At 41.7% G+C, this 22786-nt stretch overlaps 1 protein-coding gene and 1 pseudogene across 1 annotated transcript in view; both read right to left on the reverse strand.

Moving 5' to 3' along the window:
• The window catches only part of VWF (von Willebrand factor), a 233184-nt gene that overhangs the window by 135298 nt on the left and 75100 nt on the right, over positions 1-22786 (reverse strand). The window contains exons 19-20 of the mRNA XM_074935850.1: positions 13506-13609; positions 377-515 (exon numbers count right to left, since the gene is read on the reverse strand). Coding sequence (XP_074791951.1) covers positions 377-515; positions 13506-13609 — 243 coding nt within the window. The remainder of the gene's footprint in view (positions 1-376; positions 516-13505; positions 13610-22786) is intronic.
• On the reverse strand, positions 11961-12105 carry LOC141981116 (U1 spliceosomal RNA; annotated as a pseudogene).

Genomic DNA, 22786 nt, shown 5'->3' on the forward strand with positions numbered 1-22786 from the left:
TCACTTTGCGGGATATCAGCAAAGGGGAGTGTGGTATCAGAGAAACGGCTTTCGGAGAGAGAAGCCTCCCGGAAACAGGTAGTGGGTATTCACTAGTAGGGATGAAGTTGTTAGTGCTCCTATTTTTTCCAAGCCATCTCACCCATCTAGAATAGATGTAGTCTGAGTATAAGTCTTGAAACTTTCCAGGATTGCATTATTATTCCACTGCTGAGTCCTGTGTTCCTCTGTTATATATCTGGCCTAGCAATGAAGGATGTTTTACAGTAACTCATTTAAATGTTGGATTTTTTTTCTTTGTTTAAGGCTTACAGACAAAGTATTTTTTTTAACCTGACACGTCATTCTAACAATGAACAATAGTCTTAATTCTTACCTGAACCAACACATATTGACAGTCACCTGGAAACATATATTTCAGTCCATCAAATGTCGAGTAATAGGCTGTACCAATAACTGAGCAGGTGGCATCACATACATTATCTGTGCAGTCCCACATTCGACCACGACACACACTGCAAGAAAGAGAACAGAAGACCAACAGCTATTACTGTTTATTATTTATACAGTGCCAAATGTGTGCCAGATACTATTCGCAAAGACGAGGTTCTTGCCGCAAAGAGCATAAAACCCAAAGAAACAATACACTGAGACAAAGAAAACTGGAAGAGAAGTAGGAGCAAGCAGAGTGACAGATCATTCATTGTGATTTATATACTTATTATTAGCACACAGTATCTCTTATTCATAACTGGCATATATTAGTCAGGATTTTCACAAGTCACCAATGATTTTGGATGCCCAACTTGAGGCACGTTAAAGGGTCTGATTTTTCAGAGTGGGGTGTTCAGCACTTTCTGAAAATCAGGACCCTTTGAGGTGCTTCAAGTTGGGCATCAAAAATCATTTGAGGCATCAAAAATCATTAACCACTTGTGAAAATTTTGACCAACAAGACTTCACAGATTCATAGATTTAAAGACCATTAGCTCATCTACTCTGACCTCCAGTATATCACAGGCCACAGAATTTCACCTTGTTACCCCTCCACTGAGCCTAATAACTTTTGTTTGGCTAAAGGATATCTTCCAGAAAAGCATTCACCCTTCTGACTCCTCCACTTAACTCCCCGTTTATACTAATTCTGGTCATTTTCTGAACAGTGAATGGCAATGAATTATATGGTAATTTAGGGACATGGGCAGATTTTTGTAGGCAAATTGATGGATAGCAGGGGTGGGGGGGAAGATTAGCTTTAGTTTTTAAGTGGGGAAGGATGATACTTCAGTTTCAATTTCTTTATTATTGCCCTTCTTTAGGGCTGGTATCAAGCAAGGGCTCTAAGACCTGTGCACCACAAAAGGCTCATCCTCTGGTCATCTATGAATAGGACTTACCTTCTGCACTTATCTAAGTTTGAACCAAAGCAAGGAATCAAAAACTAAGGCTTCTTCAGAACTTTAATATCTTCACCAAAGAAATTTGATTTTAGGTATGTAGTACAAAATCCATAGAGAGATGTAATTTCAATAAATTTAAGGAAGACCTCTCCCCCTTACCCAAAACTGAGATCAAGAGATCAGATTTATCATACTTATAAATCTCTATGGCAGGGATCACCAGGTGGTCTTTCTTTCAAACGATTTTTCTTAGTGTTCAAGCAAGTGTTCAGTCTTGGGTAGACATGCTGTGGTGATGATGCTATATTTGGGCTATGCAAGGCTCTGTGTAAAGGCAGTAGTCCTTAGGAAGGGAGCTGTAATAGCAACAGCAGAGTTTGCTCTTTGCTTTTGTCTCCGATTAGTCGATTCTTGAGGCAGAGTTGCTTTCTGGGACCTGGCATTAATTCTGGGTTGAGATTTCCTGCATGCTGCTTGACCATCTCTGTCCCAGGACTGGTGTAAATGTGTAAATACAACAAGTTACACTTAAAATATAATCATTAGGCAACATTGTCTCCCACATATGCAACAAGCCCAATGGAGGAGTATTCTGAATCAGAGCAATAAAGAGAAGCACAGGTAATCTAGACGTCAGATCATGTTTTATCTCAATCAGTTGGGGTAAAGTAGAAATCAGTGAAGTGGGGAATAATCACAAGTAGGTCAGAAATACTAGTTTTAACAGGAACTACAATTTAGGCTTACACCATAAACTACTGTAAACTATTACTGTTCTCTACTGTATATTCTCTACTATTATCTTAATTAAACTCACTTTATATGTAAACATTTATATTATGAAATAATAGAGTTCGGTATTAGAAAATACAATGCACTAGAACATAAAACCCACTGTTATATGTTCCCTTTTCAGTTTCTCAGTTTTCAGCCCCCGTAAGACCAAAGTTTGGAGGAAAAGTTGTTAGGATGTTTAATTACATCTTGAGCAATCCTCTTGTGCAATCTTTGTTGCAATTTTAAGTTCCAGCTCAAATAAAGACATGTATTCCTTAATGTGATGTGTCAGCTTCTTGACTGAAAAATTTTTACTCTGCTCCTTTCTGGCTTCCAGTCCCTTTGCTCTCTGACAATTTCTTTATTCCTGTCACTTCACCTTGTCTACTTTAAAATAACATCTGAATATTTTGTTTTACAGTCCTTACCATTTTCTTACTTTCACTACAGCTCATTTTCTCCTTATTTCTTAAGTCTGTTTCTCTTTAATTACCATTTATCTTTTATTACAGCTTATTTCCTTCCCATTTCATTCTTGCTTTACTTTTCTCACAGTTTTCTAACAATGTGTTTTCTAAAATTTCTTAGATTGCTTCAGAGACTCGTTAAACAAGAGGAAAAATAACTAACTGCTCTGCTCTTCCTTTAACTTGTCCTCTTACATCACAGCCGCAGGTTTGTAATTGCAGTGTAGACATACCCTCTCTCCCCCAATGCTGGGCAGTGTCCCTCCAGGCTCCATCAGCCACTTTAACCTTGCCTGTTTGGGCTGCTTGCAGCAGCACTCCCAGGGGGAAGTTGCTGCCTGCTTTCCCCCGCTCTCTCCACCCTACAAAAGTACTGTCCCCAGTGTAATAGAATGCTAAACTGTATTATACGCTCAGCCACTAGGTGGTGCTGTGTATAAAATACCTTATTTAAACTAACCTCAGTCATACCTGGCAAAGCATTAAAGGCTCTTAGGATACACACATCTGGTGTGCATAGGCAAGCTCTGTGACCAGTCCATAGCTGGTACAGAAGTACCTGACACCGGGCTCAAGCTCACCCTGCTTCAACTGCCCTGGAAACCTTGGAGTTCTCCCTGCCCCTGCCCCAAGAGCAGCTGTTTTGGGTTCCCCTTGTTCCAAATCAAAACGAACAAACCAACCAACCTTCTAAACACCATGAGGCTGCTTCTGAGCAGTCAACTCGCACTGCTCCCTTTCCTCTTTTGACCCAAGAGGCTCCAATACAGGCTGGGCATTACACACGCAATAACTTTGTATGAGTGTGCTGACAGAAAATTAAATGTAAACGCTTCACCCAGCCAATAAATCTTACAGTAGCCTAATTTACCTAGGAATGACAACTTGGGTAAGACTTGCATAGCCAAGCAGGGGGAAAGTTTTGAATTTTCTCAAAGTCTATAATGCTACTATCTGCTCCCTCCCTATGGGCCCAATCCAGAGCCCACTGAAGTTGATGAGACTTTCTATCGACTTCAGTAGGCTTTGGAGCAGGCCCTAAATTACCACTCTCTGAGACATTCAAAGCACCAGTGGGTTCTTCAGGGCCTCTCCTTGACTTGAAGAGTTACCATCTTCCAGTCAGTGAATGAAAACAATGCCTTTCAACTTATGTGACCGATCTCAACCAGGCAACACAGTTTAGATTTCAAATGCTGTGTACTGAATATTCTCGTTGACCTGTTTGAGATCAATCCAGAGTTCAAAAAATCAAAACAAAACACTCTGGCAAATCACTTGTTTAGTAAATTCTAACAACAGGCACATTTGCAAAAATCATCATCTGCTCCTGGATATTCTGAGAGCAAGAAAACAAATTGGAATGTTTCAAGTAAATTATTTGCTGCAGATTATTTGCCCAAATCTAGTGATATCCAGCAAAGTGAAAAGAAGGTGGCGTTATTCCTCCAGGCATAAATTTACTTGTGATTTACTCAGGATGAGACTCCTGGCCTAACAGTTGACTCACCTAGCTCTCTGTGGGCTATGTTTGACCTTTGTTCTCATTGTGTCTGAACTCCACAATGAGAGATCTACAAGGGGTTGAAAATAGGCCTTACTCCCCTGCATGGCTGGTTTAGATTCAGACACCGTGCAGCCTGATTAAATTACTGCATAATTCCAACAGTGCCAAACTGGAGAGGAGAGACTGAGCAAATAGAAAGTCTCTCACCACTGTGTCCCCTATGCAATGTTCCCCAAACTGTGGTAGGTGTACCCCAGTGGCAAATGAGCTTGATGATCCATCAACCCACTTCAAAACAATTTCTTTAAGGAGGTGGTACGTGAACCAATTAATTTTGGGATCCACTTCAGGATCCTTTATGAAAATAAATAGATAGAGCGTAAAATCCTATGCTGCACCTCCTATGCTTTGCACCCTCCCAATCCCAAGCTCTTGCAAGGGCTGGACAGGGACTCTAATGTAACTGAGATACCCCCTGAAGACCTATCTACGTTACAACAACCTCCCAAGGCTGCCCTATGGGCCATAGTACTGCCTGGAATCTCTGCAGAGCTCTGTGCTGCAGCCCTACCATAGACATGCCCCCTATATTGTGGGTTGCAAGTAAATCCTCTGAAGAACAGCCTGTAGCCGTCTGCCTCCACACCTGTCCTCAGGGAGTCCTCCCCCAGGTGGATAAGGGACTTTTAGTGCCACTTTACACCACCCAGGTCCTTTTACCTCTTGTAAATAGGCCAGAGTGGGAGTAATAATCTCACTCATTACCTTTAAAACAATGAGAAAAGGAGTACTTGTGGCACCTTAGAGACTAACTAATTTATTTGAGCATAAGCTTTCGTGAGCTACAGCTCACTTCATTGGATGCATAAAGTGGAAAGTACAGTGAGCAGATTTTATATATACACACAGACCATGAAAAAATATACATTGTAAGGAGAGTAATCACTTAAGATGAGCTATTACCAGGAGGAGAGTGGGGTGGGGGGAGAGAAAACCTTTTGAAGTGATAATCAAGGTGGGCCATTTCCAGCACATTTCCAGGAGTTAACAAGAACGTCTGAGGAACAGTGCGGGCGGGGAGGGGGGGGCAGGAATAAACAAGGGGAAATAGTTTCACTTAGTATAATGACTCAACCACTCACAGTCTCTATTCAAGCCTAAGTTAATTGTATCCAATTTGCAAATTAATTCCAATTCAGCAGTCTCTCCTTGGAGTCTGTTTTTGAAGTTTTTTTATTGAAGGATACTCACTCTGAGGTCAGAAATCGAGTGACCAGAGAGATTGAAGTGTTCTCCGACTGGTTTATGAATGTTATAATTCTTGACATCTCATTTGTGTCCATTTATTCTTTTACGTAGAGACTGTCCAGTTTGACCAATGTACATGGCAGAGGGGCATTGCTGGCAAATGATGGCATATACCACATTGGTAGATGTGCAGGTGAACGAGCCTCTGATAGTGTGGCTGATGTGATTAGGCCCCATGATGGTGTCCCCTGAATAGATATGTGGACACAGTTGGCAACGGGCTTTGTTGCAAGGATAGGTTCCTGGGTTAGTGGTTTTGTTGTGTGGTGTGTGGTTGCTGGTGAGTATTTGCTTCAGGTTCGGAGGCTGTCTGTAAGCAAGGACTGGCCTGTCTCCCAAGATCTGTGAGAGTGATGGGTCGTCCTTCAGGATAGGTTGTAGATCCTTGGTGATGCGTTGGAGAGGTTTTAGTTGGGGGCTGAAGGTGACGGCTAGTGGCGTTCTGTTATTTTCTTTGTTGGGCCTGTCCTGTAGTAGGTGACTTCTGGGTACTCTTCTGGCTCTGTCAATCTGTTTCTTCTCGATTTCTGACCTCAGAGTGAGTATCCTTCAACAAAAAAACTTCGAAAACAGACTCCAAGGAGAGACTGCTGAATTGGAATTAATTTGCAAATTGGATACAATTAACTTAGGCTTGAATAGAGACTGTGAGTGGTTGAGTCATTATACTAAGTGAAACTATTTCCCCTTGTTTATTCCTCCCCCCCGCCCCCCGCCCGCACTGTTCCTCAGACGTTCTTGTTAACTCCTGGAAATGTGCTGGAAATGGCCCACCTTGATTATCACTTCAAAAGGTTTTCTCTCCCCCGCCCCCCCGACTCTCCTGCTGGTAATAACTCATCTTAAGTGATCACTCTCCTTACAATGTACATTTTTTCATGGTCTGTGTGTATATATAAAATCTCCCCACTGTATTTTTCACTGCATGCATCCAATGAAGTGAGCTGTAGCTCACGAAAGCTCATGCTCAAATAAATTGGTTAGTCTCTAAGGTGCCACAAGTCCTCCTTTTCTTTTTGTGAATACAGACTAACACGGCTGCTACTCTGAAACCTTTAAAACAATGCATCAGTATGGATAGGTCATCCCTTCAGTTACAGATGGCATATAGAAATATGTGCTTTCCTGAACTTCCTTATTACAAGAAGAGGGCTGGGCAGAGTGTGCTGGAATATTTCATAATGCTGTTAGTGTTTGATTGTGGATATCCTGTTCTGCTCAGCATATCCTTTTACAAAAACACTTTTATTACCCTCCCAAGACCATTACATGTTAAATATGAAGCATAATGTGACTGGCCCTTCTTTTATTTGCGATAGTGTCCCTTTTTCCTCATAGGAAGCCAAAATAGTAGTAGATTTAATATCCAACTGATGCAAGAGGACATGTGTTTACTCTGTTTACTCTAGTGACCAAGTTTGCGGACCAAGAAACCAGGCCTGTAATTCAGTCTGCCAATGGTTTCTGTTCAGATTGTATTACTTAAGTATAATACCATCCCTGTCCAAAGAAGTCTCCCTGTTCTTAAATGCATTTCATTCTTAATGGTATTTTATCTGACCCAGCAATTTGAGACGTTACCTCATAGTCTGACAGAACAATACTCTGAGGGATGGATTGGGCAAAACAGCCCCTGGTCAATTCTAATGTGGCGGTCAAACCAAACTATGAGATAGATGGGCTTCAGACTATCCAGCCTACCACAGGCCACACATAGGAAGAGGCCAGCCAACCTCTGTCATGCCGCAGAGTAGGCGCAGAGCCAGCTTTTCACTGTGCACCGAGAGTAGCTGATCAGAAAAAGGAGAAATCTGGTCAAGTTAGTGGTTTGGGATCATCATGCCTCACTGCTACTGTAATAATTGAACTGCACTGCTAATCTCATATAAAACCACAGACATTATAAAAAAGGAGGCAGGAAATATTCTTTTTTTACTTTTCTCCTTCTTACTCATTCCTTCTCTGTCTTTTCTCCTTACTGCCAGCTGTACAAAGCCTTGGAGCCTGCTCATCTGCACCTATAATGCAAAAGTGCCTAATTCTCTTAGCTCACCAGTTTTCCACAGGTGTAACTTCATTGATTTCAGTGGAGCTACATCTGTGTATGTTAGAGGAGAATAAAACACGTAGGGTGATTGGGGGGTGGGGTGGGGGTAGGTTGTATGTTTTTAGCAATCAGGCATGCCACCATGCTAGCTGTGGTTATTGTTATGAGATTATTAAGTGTTTCCAGATAATGCTTAAACCCTTTTGTTGTACTGACTACAGTAATAATACTTAGTTCTTATATAGCACTTGTCATCAGTAGATCTCAAATCACTTTATAAAGGAGGTCAGTATAATTATCCCCATTTTATATGGGAAAACTGAGGCAGAGAGTGGGGAAGTGACTTGCCCAAGGTCACCCAGCAGGCCATTGCAAATTCACATTGGTAACTAGGAGACCCAGAGGTCCTGATCCAAAGTCCCTGGAGGTCAATTGGAGTCTTTCCACAGCCATCAAAGGACTTTGGATAAGGGCCACGGTGAATTACTGAATGTTGCTAATTAACAGGAGAGGGAATAAACAACAAGAAAAAGCAAGGATAATGCATCACAGCCTTTTTTCATTTATTTCATCCATTATTATGATTATTTATTTGTGTCAGAACAGTGCCTAGAGACTTTGCTTGAGATTAGGGGCCCACTGTGCTAAGCACTCTACATATTTTAAGAGCCAGCCTCTGCCTCAAGGAATGTACAGTCTCTATAGACATGACAGATAAAGGGTATGGTACAGGGAATTTTATCCCTACTTTACAGCTGGGAAAAGTGAGGCACAAAGAGACTGAATCCCTTGCCCAAGATCACATAGGTAAGTCTGTGGCAGAGCTGGGCAGTGACCCTAGATCCTTCCCGTCCCAGCCTAGCTCCTTAACATGAGACTAATTGTAGTTTAATTTGGATAACGCTTCATAGTACAGTAAATATTCTACAGTACATTTAGTGAAAACAATGAAGTCTCAGTAATATGAAACATCAATCGAAGATCTGCTATTAAATGTTTGGTTAGAGGTGGAGCAAGACCAACAATTTTTGTACAGATTATGAAGTATGTGATTTAGCAAAACTCAGATAAGCACAGTTCTACTGCTTCATGCTTCATAAAGATGATTCCAAATTATGCACCAAGCTCAAGCACAGTACTGAATTCCCAGCACATAAGCATTACAAAATGTCTGCCACTGGCTTAGGGTTAGAGCCATTCTGTTGCTCATGAACTAGGGTCTCCCACTTGTCAAGCTGAATGTAAATGCCAAATCTGACACCTCTGACTCATATATTGTGTTTGCAGGTGTCCACAGCTGGCTCAGAACAACTGAGAATGAGAACTCCTCCAATAGCAGTATAAAAAGTGAAAACAAAAGAGAGGAGGATTTGACTTCCAAAATGCAAACTGTCTATTCTTGGATATTCTCAGAGTGATAGTAATTTCTCATATTGATTCCTAAATGATGCTTAACTTGATGTCTGCTGAGAGCTGTCATGCAACTTTACAAGCCCAGTATGTTGTTCAAACTCTACTTTTCATAAAATTAGACCTTGCTTTCCAATTTTAGCTTTAAAATAATAATTGAAATGAGATGCAAACATGAAAAGCTTCACACGAGTAGAAAAACTGGCTATTTTATGCATTTCCCACCTTCCTCCATTTTAGAAGAAAAGCATTTGTGTATTTGGGTGTGCATTTGAGGGCCATTTTTATCACTACAATTTTGCAAATACCACATCAGAAGCAAAAAGAAAAATTGCAAAAATGGAGCAAATGTGGCATCTTGTAAAAATGATTGCAAAATTCAAAAACGACTGAAAATCAGTGAAATGACTATGGAAATCACCATGCACTGTATTCTCGCAAAACTCAGGGGGGGTGGAATTTTGCCCATAGATTTTCAAAAGAACAAAAAATCCACAATACTCTCCTCTTGCACAGTGATATTATTGCCTCAATAAAGTTGTCAGTGGAGCTGAGCTCCTAAATCATCTCAGATTACTAAGAACAGAAGCACGAAAGCAGGTTGTACTCTTTAAAGAAAATCAAAACCGTCTCTTCCCCCCTATTCTCAAGCATAACATTCCAGATCTACAGTGTAGGAACTAACTCCCTAGGAATCACTATAGGAAAGTTAGTATTTCCATATAAACAACACAAAAAAGGCTACTGGAGACTGGGTTCAAATCTAACTTGTATCCATTAGGAATGTAAGACCATGTCCCAATTATAGAAACAACTGCTGTTTAAGGGCCCCTACAAGAAAAATCTTTGTTGGGGAGCTGATGCCCTCTCATGTAGTTGAGAATGAACCGTGAAAGCTGCTGCAGAGTTGGGCAGTAAAAGGTCTTGGGTAAAATTTACAAAAGAGACTACGTGACTCAGGAGTCTAAGTCCTATTTTGAAAAGTGACTTGGGCACTTAAAAGCCAAGTCTCATTGAAAGTAAATGGGACACTTAGGCTCCTCGGTCACTTAGTTGCGTTTGACAGTGTAATATCTTAGTCTGCATTAGTCTTTTTTTCACTGCAATATGAAACTGTTTATTAATTGTGTCAGGGAACACCACATCTGGCTCCCCCAGCCTTGTAGGAATTACAGTGTAGAGGGGCGTGTAGGCTAAACCACAGCTTTTTAGCTCTATGATCAGGGATCCTAGAACTCTGTTTGCCATGGAAAAAACACAGAATTGGTGTTGTTACGGAGACTCTTTAGTTTTTACATTTTATGAAAAAATAAAAACGTGTTAACTTGATCTTACTCAAAGTACCAATGTCACTTATTCAATGCATGCAACTTCTCCCCCTTGTGGTTGATTTTTGAATGCACTTGAAATTTACATAGCTAAACATAGTCCACTAAACCGCTTCCAGCATAGAGGTTACTCAACAGCCTATAGGGGTTCGTGTTTTAATGCAACTCGAATTTCACTTCAGCCTCCAGCCATGAGTAATTAAAGTTATGAAAACATGCCAAAAAAACTGTAAAAATCACCCCTAAAGACCACGTCACTGAGTTTAGCAAGGGCAAATTTCACGTTGCTGGTAATGTGCTGTTCTGTTCTGTATGCAGCAAAGCTGTCGATTACGTTCGAAGGCAGACAATTGTAGAACACATGGAAAGCACTCAACATAAACTGAATGAAAAGAAATGAAAGCAAGAGGCTAAAACAGCAGGGCCATCAAAAACAGTAAAGAAACAATGCACTGTGACTGGATTATTCTATTAACTTTATTTTATTGTAATGATTGATGGCACTGGTAGGCTTCAAACTTGCTTAAAAATTGTAAATATATCAATAAAACATTGTGTTCAGCTGATACCTATATACATGGTGGCTAGGGAAACTGAAGTTCAGCATTTCATTTTAATCATGGAAAAATGCAGATTTTTATGTTATTTTATCAGAAAATTGTGTTTGTTTTTTTAATCACAGAAAACTAGGATCCCTGTTTATTATAAAATAGCAGCTACTTATTAAACAGAGGCCCAGAACAGGAAAAGGAAATGGATACTGTAGGTGAGTTAGCATTAAAGAGCATTGAGAGATTGGTGAGAATTCTACTGGAAGTCTACACACAAGTTTGCTGCAAAATAACTACACTGGCTTTTAAGCCGCACTGTTTGTGCGCGTCAGTTTGTGGACATGATTATTTTGGAATTAAAATGTCCTTTTTCAATTCAGCTTTTACCCATTGAAAATTAAAATAATACCCTTGTATTTCAAAATAAGCATGTGCACACACGGGTTAGCAGGTGGGAATTAAATCTGATGTCGTTTTTTTGGTGCACGTTTGAGTGCAGACAAGGCCTACCACTAGAATAGCAGAGGATGCCGTAGGTCAAGGTTGTGTGGGCTGAGATGTACAGATGAAAAGTTCTACGTAAGAGTTAGGAAGTATTGCTATTATCAGTGCCACGGCATAGCAATATCCGGAAGCCCTCAGGACTGGAATAGCAAGGGGATGCTGTCGGTCTGAATGTAAGCATGTCCGCTGATCTGAGGGCGGGGGGGCGCGTGCGGATGTAACAAGGCTGGAACAACAAGCAATGCTCTGGGCAAGGAGTGAAATGCACTGGTAGAGCTGCACGGGAACGTGCATATCCAGTATAAATCTATATTCAGCCTGCCGAAATGGCAGACCACAGGCAAAGACTAGAGCCTTGACACCACTGATCATGCTACTGACACCACCTAAGAACAGGCCGGCAGTAGTTGTAGCTCTCATTGTACTGTTAGAGCTAAGGCACACAGGGCCAGAGTTTCTCACTAGCAGCACACCGATACAAACTGCCCCCAGCCTATTTCTGCTGCAGCAGCAGGTGTGCACTGCTCGCGCAGGGCCAGGATTTGCAACAATAGGAGCCTAAAGTGAGGCTCCTAAATCCATAATAAGGCACCTAAATAAGCAGCCAGAAGCTCCCAATAACCTCAACAGGAACAGCTGGGACCTCACCACTTTTAAAAATCAAGCCTCTTATGACAAATTATGCAGTCGAGTTTCCCGCATTTGGGGAAATCGCAGGAGTCAGCACACCCGCAGTGCAATGGGTGAGCCTCACCCTGGGAAAACCACCTTCGTGGTCATGGTATCTCTCCTGCCAGGGTGAGGAGAAGCAAAGCGGGTAACTTTGGGATAAGGGGAGGAGCAAGTTGCTATGCCTGGGGCAAACACAGCACTTCTGGTGCTGCAGCTGGAACTCTCCCCGCCACAACCAAGCTACAGGAATTGAACTTAGAGCCTCCGTGCACCAGAGCACAGACTTCTGCTACTTGAGCTAACAGAGCAACACCATTAGCTTACGGCAGCCGTAGACCCTAACCCTATATAGACTACCCACCTGAGAGGGACAGGACACATTTAGTCCAGGAATAATGATACCGACCTCCTTCATGCTAGGTGAAGGGAGGAGGAGATAGTCTACTGTACAAAACTGCATGTTACCTGTCTACAATAGTTGTATATGACACAAAACATATCTTATGCATATGACACACACAGGTATTATACAGATGTATAATACTTCTTACAGAGGAAGCTTGAGGAGACACAGCAAGGCCTCAGGGTATCACAATAATGGGTGAGGATCTATGGCCTGTATTATACATGAGGTCAGAATAGATCATCATAATGGTCCCTTCCAGTCTTAAAACCTATGAATGTGTAATAATAACAAACAATAACATCTATCTCTTATACAGCACTTTCCCCCAGTAGGTGTCACAGTGTTTTACAAATGATGGTTAAGTATCATTATCCCCATTTTGCATATGGGGAAACTGAGGAACAGAGAGGTGATGTGACTTGCCCAAGGTCACCCAGTTGGCCAATGGCAGAGCAAAGAATAGAGCCTTACGTTCTTATGTTTTTATGTACATAAGGCCTGTCCTTAACTTATGGTACATCTGTCCATTAACTGGTGCAGACAGGAACAACAATCCAAAAGAAACATCCTAAGGCTATAACAGGGTTCAAAAAAGAACTAGATAAGTTCCTGGAGGATAGGTCCATCAATGGCTATTAGCCAGGATGGGCAGGGATGGTGTCCTTAGCCTCTGTTTGCCAGAAGCTGGGAATGGCCAACAGGGAATGGATCACTTGATAATTACCTGTTCTGTTCATTACCTCTGGGGCACCTGGCATTGGTCACTGTCGGAAGACAGCATAGTGGGCTAGATGGACCTTTAGTCTGATACAGTATGGCCTTTCTTATCTTCCTTTGTTCTTATGTAACCTAGGTCTCCTGAGTCCCGATCCAGTGTTCTATCCTTTAGGCCATACTGCCGCCCCTAGCCATGAATCTATGAATAATCATACTCTGGACCTAACCAGATGTGATCATGCAGTGCTGGTCAAGAGCACACCAAGCACTTTTCACTGCTATTAGTCCAACATTTTAATGCATCCTCTTTCCTATCCCCACTTCCTTCAGTAAGTGGCGGGGGAAAGAAAACATCATTTTAAAAATCGTCAATCATTATTGCAGACTTAAAATACAATGCAAATAGCTCACCAAGTGTTACAGTCTTTGTTCACTGTCTCTCCTTTAGCGTATTCTCTTCCATTGTGGAAACATGGGCACTTCTCAGGAACAACGCATTTGTTTTCATGTCGTACCTAAAAATAAAAACCCCACACACATTTTATCAGCAGTTTGGCCCCTTAATATCTGCTAGTATAAATTACAAGCACCCTGAAGGAAAACAAACATGAGAAAATGCAGATGCAATAGCAAAGGAGACAAGCCTATCCTGAACAAAGCCAGAGATGCATGAAATGCAACCTCTTGTCCACCCTGGAGGAAAAGGTGGAAGGGACTGGACGTTGGCGGAAGTTGCTGAGAGAAACCGGGGCAGTAAAATAGAATAGACCAGAAGAGAACTTACTGAGGAACTGATGAGAAAGACTAAACATGGGATAGGGTGAAGAAGGATAAAGAAAAAAAGAATGTGGTTACTATGACGAGCGGAGGGGAAGCTTGCAGTGAGCGATTCACAAGCACTAGGTATCCCAAGCATAACAAGCTAGAAGATGATCGCACCAGGAAGAAGCCAGAAGTAGAGTTAAGGCTGATTAGCAGTCAAAGGACAAACACTGAAAAGAAACCAACAGAAGAAACAGTATCCAGTGAAACCGACTGTGACCACAAGAAAAGAGCACGGCTCAGACCATTTGTAGCTCTGATAAAGCAAACTGATTAGGTTGGTGCCTTGCAGATGCTGGGAGTATTTGCCAGTGCTCTGCCAACTGCAGATTAATGACCCAAGGAACAGCTCCCTTGAGAGGGTATTCCACAGACTAATAGATTTTACGATTGGGGAATGTCTCATTATATTCAGCCTATTTTTTCCTGGCTTAACTTCATCCCATTATTTGTATTTATAGCCCTCCACTTTTATATACTACTAAGCGTCTTCCTCTTCAGATACACACACATTTGGCCAAATTTGTTCTTTTAATCTCTTTCCTGAGACATCAGTCCTTCCAGACCCTTCAGCTATTTCTGTTACTTTTCTCTGAATTTTCTTAAATTTATCACAGACTTTCCACAATGGAGATGCCCACAACTATGGAGTCAGGCAAAAACCAGCGTGGGTTTGGTTTTGCTAAAATCTGGTTTTGGTTTATGGCCTATTGGAATACGGAATATTTCCCCTCACCAAGGCCCAAAATCTCAAAACTCACCTGTTCACTTTTAACTGTCAAAGTGAAATAATCACTTTTGTATCCTTCATATGTCTGAATTGGAAATGAGACCCATCTAGTCTGACTGCCAGGGTGAGTCAGCAGAATATCTCTGCACTTCCACACAAGGTCCTAGAACTTGGCATCTGTTCAAAGGGTCAGCACTGGCCCCATCTATTCAATACTAAACACAGGTTCTGAAACTGTGGTCCATGGACCATTAGAAGTCCACAGAGAGCTGGCTGATCACATGGGGTATGTCTACACAACAGCTGAGAAGGTGCTCCCTAGCATGGGTAGATAGATATGCACTAGCAAAGTGGCTGGGCAACACAGGTGACTACTCAGGTTAGCCGCCTGAGTATGTACCTGAGAAAAATGACTGGAAGAAAGAATATTTTCCTGAATATAAGGGAGGCGAAATAAGCCAAGTTTTCTCTTTCAGTTTGCAATGGCTGGGAATGGCCATATTAGTAATATACTTAATATATTATCGTCCATACCAGTGGAACAGAAATGATGAATAATATACTTGAGAGTCCTGTAATAAAGTCAGTGCAGCAGAGGGAAAAAGAAGCTGAGATATGGGCAATAGGGAGGAACATATCCCACATAATGTGGTTCACGGTATGAAAAGGTTTGAGAATCCCAATGATAAAAAATAGCGTGGCTTTCAAAACAGCAGTTTCAACTAGTACAGTTCAATTTATCCTTTCTATAATTTTGCCAAGACAAGACACAGTTAAAAAACTTTCTGAAAGCTGTTTTCAAGACTAGGTAGTGACCTACTCTCAGTTTTCAAAATCACATGTTACTTTTGTAGTGTATGTTGGCCCCAGAATAGGGATTTTTCAGTTTTGTTTTGTTCTTTTAAATAGACGATGCCTGGCAGTTCCGGAGACAGCTACTCACTCAGTAATGTGTTTAGCTCATACGCAAGGTTTTATGTAGCCTGAATCTGACACATTTCTTGGCACTTACATTTTGTATAACAACTAACCCAGAATATTAATGCAAAGCATTTTACGTTACAGAGGGCCTTTTAACCACATACAGCCCAAAGTGCTCTATGTTCTTTGAAGGGCACTATTATGCAATGTAAGTCCAAGCCCATGGAGGTCAGGTGCGGGCAGAGGTGCACTTCCCCAGTGTGATGTCCTAGAGGCATTGCTTCAGGCTCAATCTCCATACCTCCAGTAGCACAGAGGGAGAATAGGACAGAAGAGATAGATCCCAGTTATACCCTTTGAAAAGGTGCAGCATTTGCTCTCCTTCCCTCATTTCAAAGTGAGCTCCTGGTGGCACATAGGAAGACTGTGTTCGTGGCCCCACTCTTACCCCTCCACTTCCCAGCTCTTCTGTGGAACTTAGCACCACTGTCAGCACTAGGCTTGAGTACAACCAATAGCTCAGTGGTTTGAGCACTGGCCTGCTAAACCCAGGGTTGGGAGTTCAATCCTTGAGGGGGCCATTTAGGGATGTGGGCCAAAAATTGGGAATTGGTCCTGCTTTGAGCAGGGGGTTGGACTAGATGACCTCCTGAGGTCCCTTCCAACCCTGATATTCTATGATTCAAGCTAACCTCCTTGGGCACAAAACCTGGGACTGGTCAATGGTGAAGGGGTTAATGAAGGGAAGATTGGTGCATTTTCTCCTTGGCCCCTTAGCCCTTCACACACTCATACAGAGCTAATCACAATCTACCCCTGACAGCACAGACTACACTTATAAGTGTCATTTTTCCCAGTACTAACATGCAGCCATTGCTGGGGAGAAAAGCAGCAACTATGAAATAATTGTGTAGACTGTTAAAGGTAGGGAGTGACAAATTCCTTATCCAGTTGAAACCATAGGCAGGGAATTAGGGAATCAGGAATATTAATAATTTTGCCTCCAAAACCACATGATCAGAAGCTCAGTTTTTAACTTCCGTCCTGACGCTGGCAGCCCAGTGCCCCAACGCCATGCTGGGTCACAGGTCTGTAATGACTGAAAGAAAAATGCCACATACCGCCTTGTCACCACTTCTGTCTGTAAACAGTCACATTTCCCGTGGAAGTCTTGCATCCAGTAGATGCCTTCTCCTGTTTAGCACAGGAGATCTAACAGTCTCTCAGTTTAAGGTAGCGTGGGCATGGCTGCGTGGGGAGGTAACCTTAAAGAAAGGTCAGAGGACTGTAACGAGAATAGCTGATGTTCACACCATCTCACATCCTCATTAGCAGTGCTCAGGGAGAGCATTCATAGGATTTATGTGGCTGACTAGTTGATGAAGGTTCCAGCTGTTTGGGGATGTGCGAGAAACACCCACCGTTTGGCATTGTAATTGTTTACATGTCCCAATCTTGGTACAAGATTTCTCAAAGCATTTTTAAAAATTAAAAAACATTTTAGGCTTCAAAATGTTTAAGGATCCTCAGTCCTATCAGCCACTTTATTTGTGTTTAACTGTGATCTGCTCTGTCCTGCACTTTCCCCCTGCCCATGGAACCTCAGATTCTCTCATTCCACCTCTCCGTAAGCTGGGGTAGTAAAGTAGGAAAGGGAGAAAAATGCCTTCAGAGGCTTTGTTTACACTGGGAAAGTGCATCCTGTTGGAACACATTAACTAGCATATTTTAACTAACACAAAGCTAAGCACAACTTTGCCCTTAGCAGGGACACAGACAGTCACGTTAAAAAATGTGTTAACCATGATAGACTAGAGTTTTAAAACATGCTACTTGTTCTTATCTATTCTAGATGCTAAGTCATGTTTATCATCATGTTAGTTAACCCTAATTTTCCAACCTAATGCATTTTCCTAGTGTAGCTATGGGCAGAGAGTTACTGAAAAGGAAGGAAAGGAGTACTTGTGGCACCTTAGAGACTAACAAATTTATCTGAGCATAAGCTTTCGTGAGCTACAGCTCACTTCACTGGATGCATGCAGTGGAAAATACAGTGGGGAGATTTATATCAGGAAAGGTGAGCTGGAAATGGCCCACCTTGATTATCACTACAAAAGGTTCCCCCTCCCCCCCCCACTCTCCTGCTGGTAATAGCTCACCTTACCTGATCACTCTCGTTACAGTGTGTGTGGTAACGCCCATTGTTTCATGTTCTCTGTGTATATAAATCTCCCCACTCTATTTTCCACTGAATGCATCCGAGGAAGTGAGCTGTAGCTCACGAAAGTTTATGCTCTAATAAATTTGTTAATCTCTAAGGTGCCACAAGTACTCCTTTTCTTTTTACGGATACAGACTAACATGGCTGCTACTCTGAAGAACGTGTGAGGAACAGTGTGTGTGTGTGAGGGGGAAATAAACATGGGGAAATAGTTTTACTTTGTGTAATGACACATCCACTCCCAGTCTTTATTCAAGCCTAAGTTAACTGTATCCAGTTTGCAAATTAATTCCAATTCAGCACTCTCTCGTTGGAGTCTGTTTTTGAAGGTTTTTTTTTTTTGAAGAATTGCAACTTTTAGGTCTGTAATCGAGTGATCAAAGAGATTAAAGTGTTCTCCGACTGGTTTTTGAATGTTATAATTCTTGACGTCTGATTTGTGTCCATTTCTCTCACCTATTCTTGGAGACTTCTGAGTTACAGTTTGTTGTCGGATCTGAACAAACCTGCAGTGAACAATTTACGCTAAAGCTGGTCAGAAAACCCAAATCATTCCCTTATTAAAAAAAATTGGGAACCTTCCCCCCACCTGCGCCAGTTTCCAAATTTTCCAATGGAAATGTCAGGTTTTCCATGGGATTTTTCTAAATGGTACAACATTTTGAAATTAACATTTTTATTTCATTTTGATATGCTGAAACAAAATGAATGTTTTTGGTTTTGATTTCAAATGTCATTTCATTTCAGTTTCTGAAAAGAAAAACAATTTTGATTTTCTATTTTGGGCTTCTGTCCGTCCACCCCCCCAACCCCTGACCTCTCCCTTTTTTTGGTTTTGATTTCAAATGTCATTTCATTTCAGTTTCTGATAACAAAAACAATTTTGATTTTCTATTTTGGGCTTCTGTCCGTCCCCCCCCCCCAACCCCTGACCTCTCCCTTTTTTATATTCCCCTCTTTTTTCCTACTTTTCACACTTTTTTTTTAAACATATTTTTCTACCTGGAAGTAGTTGGCAAAGTCATAAGCAAGTGAGAAAGAGTAGTTTTTTTCCACAATTTTGCACACATACTAACTGATTTCCAGTGTTTCGAGGTAGAAAAATGTAAAAATATATGAAAAGTGGGGTTTTCCCCATTCCAATGGGGAAAAAGGGGGGAACATAAAAAGGGAGAGAAAGGGAAGGGGGGAAACAAAAAATCCAAACTAGAAAATTAAACAATGGGGAATGCATAAATAAAACTGAAATTCTTGTTTCCCAAAAACAAAATATTTTAAGTTAAAAAAAATGTTGAGGGTTGTTTTTTATTGTCAGCTGTAAATTATTTTTTGTTTGTTTTGAATTTTGCAATTGGAAAAAAATTAAAAATTATTTAAATCAACATTTTCACCTGGAAAATTTCAACTTAAATGAAACTACTTTTTCTGAGGGGACACTTTTTCCATCAAAAAATTTCAAACAGTTCCAATTTATACGATGGCTCCTTGTTCATACTGTCCTTTTTTATTATTCAAATATGTTATTCACAACTGTTCAACAAGCAATTTGCGTTAACACAGTAGAACCTATGGATTGCTCTGTGGATTGTAGTTAACCCAGTTAACACACATTTTCAAGTAAAAAGAACAGGAGGACTTGTGGCACCTTAGAGACTAACCAATTTATCTGAGCATAAGCTTTCGTGAGCTACAGCTCACTTCATTGAAAGCTTATGCTCAGACAAATGTGTTAGTCTCTAAGGTGCCACAAGTCCTCCTGTTCTTTTTGCAAATAAAGACTAACACGGCTGCTACTCTGAAACCTGACATTTTTAAGTGTGTCTTTGTCTATGCTAAGGGCAACATTGTGTTTATCATCACGTGTTGCAGTAAGCATTTGTTCTTTGTGCTGGATCATTGGTCACAAAAAGCACATGGCATTGGGTTTCTTGATTGGATGCTTTAGGCTTTAAAAGCAAGGGGATTTTCTCTTCCCGTTCATGAATTATTTGTAAGCATTCTGATTGTCTGACTAATCTATTGTGCAAATAACAAAAAGACCTTTTGAAATGTCCACAAGTGCACTTCTGGTGATAATACTTGTGCAAATATTTATTTATGCTAGTATTCAAGATACTTTTGCTTCCGACAGATATTCCTGCAAACAACAATTATTCCCCTGAAGGTTTGAGAATTAAAAGGGTCCTGGGGACCAGCAAAGTGAATTGGCAAGTCTCATTTGTGAAAAATATTCACAATTACTTTTTTGGTTGCATTTGCTCAGCTCTACCCATCGCTAGTCTGGAAAATACCAAGATCATTACATTATTTAATTTCCACCCCATCTCTATCTTTAGGAACACTCTGGGGAGAAGAAACTGGCATCCAATCAAATTGCATGGCTAAAAAGGAGCATTTCACACCAGATTGATATTAAAATCTTGTCGGCTGTGGCGAAGGCTGCTGTGAGCACAAGGTTAAGCTGGTTGCCAAACGCAGCATCAGGAATGATTCTTCCTTGAGGCTCTTTTGATTGAACCTTTGGGGTATATTTCGTCTTGCTCTGGAGACTGTTCATTAGCATCAAGTGAGCATATCCCACCCAATCCATTTCAGGGGTTCCCCAGTGCCAGTGAATCTCAGACCTTTCCATTTTCTATACCCAGGTTCCCAGCAAGAGAAAACAAAAAAACAAAAAACAACCTGAGCCCTGATACTCTCTTTTTATGGCACAGGCTACAATGAAATAAGTATGCCTTCAGATGTTAACTTAGTCTGAGGATAGTTTCCAGAATGGAGGGTCTTGTGGTTTTCTCACCTGCCAGAATGGAAGTTAGCAAGATAGCAAGCAACTGCTCTGAGATTGAGTTCTACCAGTAGATTGAACTATACTGCCATCTAGTGGATAAAAGGGGCTAGCCCTCTTTTACCAGGTTTCAAGGGATGGTCCTAATCCTACAAAGCCTAAACTCAGGCGAATCATTCCACCGACTTCAATGGGGCAGTTTGCATCAAATTCCAAGAGCTGCCTCTTCTGGTAAGAGTCTTAGGGTATGTGCGCACTACGGAGACTACACCAGCATAGCTATGTCGGCATAGCCCCGTAGCATAGGGGATTTTTCGATTGGTGCAGGAACACCCCCTGCCCAAACAATATTAGCTACATCAACAGAAATACTCTTCCATTGATATAGCTGCACCTATGCTGGGATTTATGTTAGCAGAGCTACATCTTTCAGGGGTGTGGTTTTTCACACCCCGAACCAACATAGCTGTTCCAATATAACTTTCAAGTGTAGACCAAGGCTGATGCAGAAATTGTCTCGATGATGGATCAAACCAGTTCAAAAAAAATAAGAACCTGTGCAGTAGCACTGGTTAAATAAAGCCACTGTGAATAATATTAGGCCTAGTCTACACTAGAAAATTAGGTTGGCTAAACTATGTTGGGCAGGGTATGAAAAATCCACACCCAAGTGGCGTATTGAAACCAGTGTAGATAGTGCTAGGCTGATGGAAGAATTCTTCCATCAACCTAGCTACTGGCTCTTGGGAAGGTGTATTACTTATGCCAATGGGTAAAGCATAGACGCCAGCATCCTCTGGGCCCAGGAGTTGCTCAACCCCTCGCTCTGCCCCAGGTCCCGCCACCCACCTGCCCCCTTCCCCCAAGCCTCCACCTCATCCCGCTTCTTCCCACCCCTGCTCTGCCCAAGGCCCCGCCCCCACCCCACCCCTTCTCCCAAGTCCCCAACCCTGCCCACCTCTTTCCACCCCCACTCTGTCTCTTCCCTGCCTCTTCCCTCCCCACCAAGTTCCACCCTCCCCTGAGGTGCCCTGTCCTCACTCCTCCCCCTTCCTCCGAGAGCCTCCTGCATGCCGTGAAACAGCTGATTGTGGCAGGCAGAAGGTGCTGGGAGGGAGGGGGAGGAGTTAATCAGTGGGGCCGCCAGCCGGTGGGAGGCACTGGGGGGCTGTGGGGGAGGAGCTGGCTGCAAGTGGGTGCTAAGCAGCTGCTAATTTTTTTTGTGGGTGCTCCAGGGCTGGAGCACCCACGGAGTCAGCGCCTATAGGGGAAACCCCTCCTGTTGGCCTAGGTGGTGCCTACACTGAAGTGTACACATTTCAAGGGTAGACAAGCTCTCAGTTTCAAATGTTGGCATTTTCCCCCATTGAATAATTATGACTACTTTTTTCATTACATGAATAGCTCTACCCTGGACCTTCACCAGTTCCTGGAAGCAGCCCCAAATCTCAGATCCATTGCACAGATAGAGCAGATCAGGATAATTCTCATAGACTTTGGCAGGAGCCCAAACAAACTGCAAATCTTTGGGAGGCTCACTTACTAACATTACTATATACTATGCTAGAAGATTCTCTCTCCCCCCAGCAAGGAAAATTAGTGGAATATTTTCAGCATTTGAAATCTGAAAAGTAGTAACACAGTTTTAATAAAGAAGAAAATGAATTATTCTTGTAGGTGAATAATTTGTCCTTGAAAGTATTGATTTGTAATCTCTCTCAATCACTGTTTTGTATCTGCCACAAAAGAGTGCTGTTGGAACTAGCTCATTGCTAGCATTGCTCACTGCTCACACAAAAGACTGTAGCTGGAAGTACAAGGAGCTTTCCTCATCCTAGCTGCAACTCACAGTCTCAGCTGCTGTCATCAGAAAACAATTCTATTTTGGAGCAGAATCTGCCCCTATAAATGTCTGATTATCAGCAAATATGGTACCAATCTTCCAACAAAACAAAACAAAAAAGGAAAGTGATCCTGAAAATTACTGTCTAATAAGCCATCTAGTTTCTAGTAAGATATTGGAAGAAATACTGAAAGAGAAAAGAACTATACTCTCATACAAGAGAAAAAGCACCACCGGTCTATAAATCTACATAGTTGCTACAAATGAAGTCAACCACTGTTTTAGATAGAATTCAAAACTAGCGAACAAAGTGAATTCTCAAGGGCTGTTTAAAGAATTTCCATGGCAAAAGTTTTTCAATGGAAAATGG

Source organism: Natator depressus, chromosome 1, assembly GCF_965152275.1.
Source record: "Natator depressus isolate rNatDep1 chromosome 1, rNatDep2.hap1, whole genome shotgun sequence".
Classification (NCBI taxonomy): Eukaryota; Metazoa; Chordata; order Testudines; family Cheloniidae; genus Natator; species Natator depressus.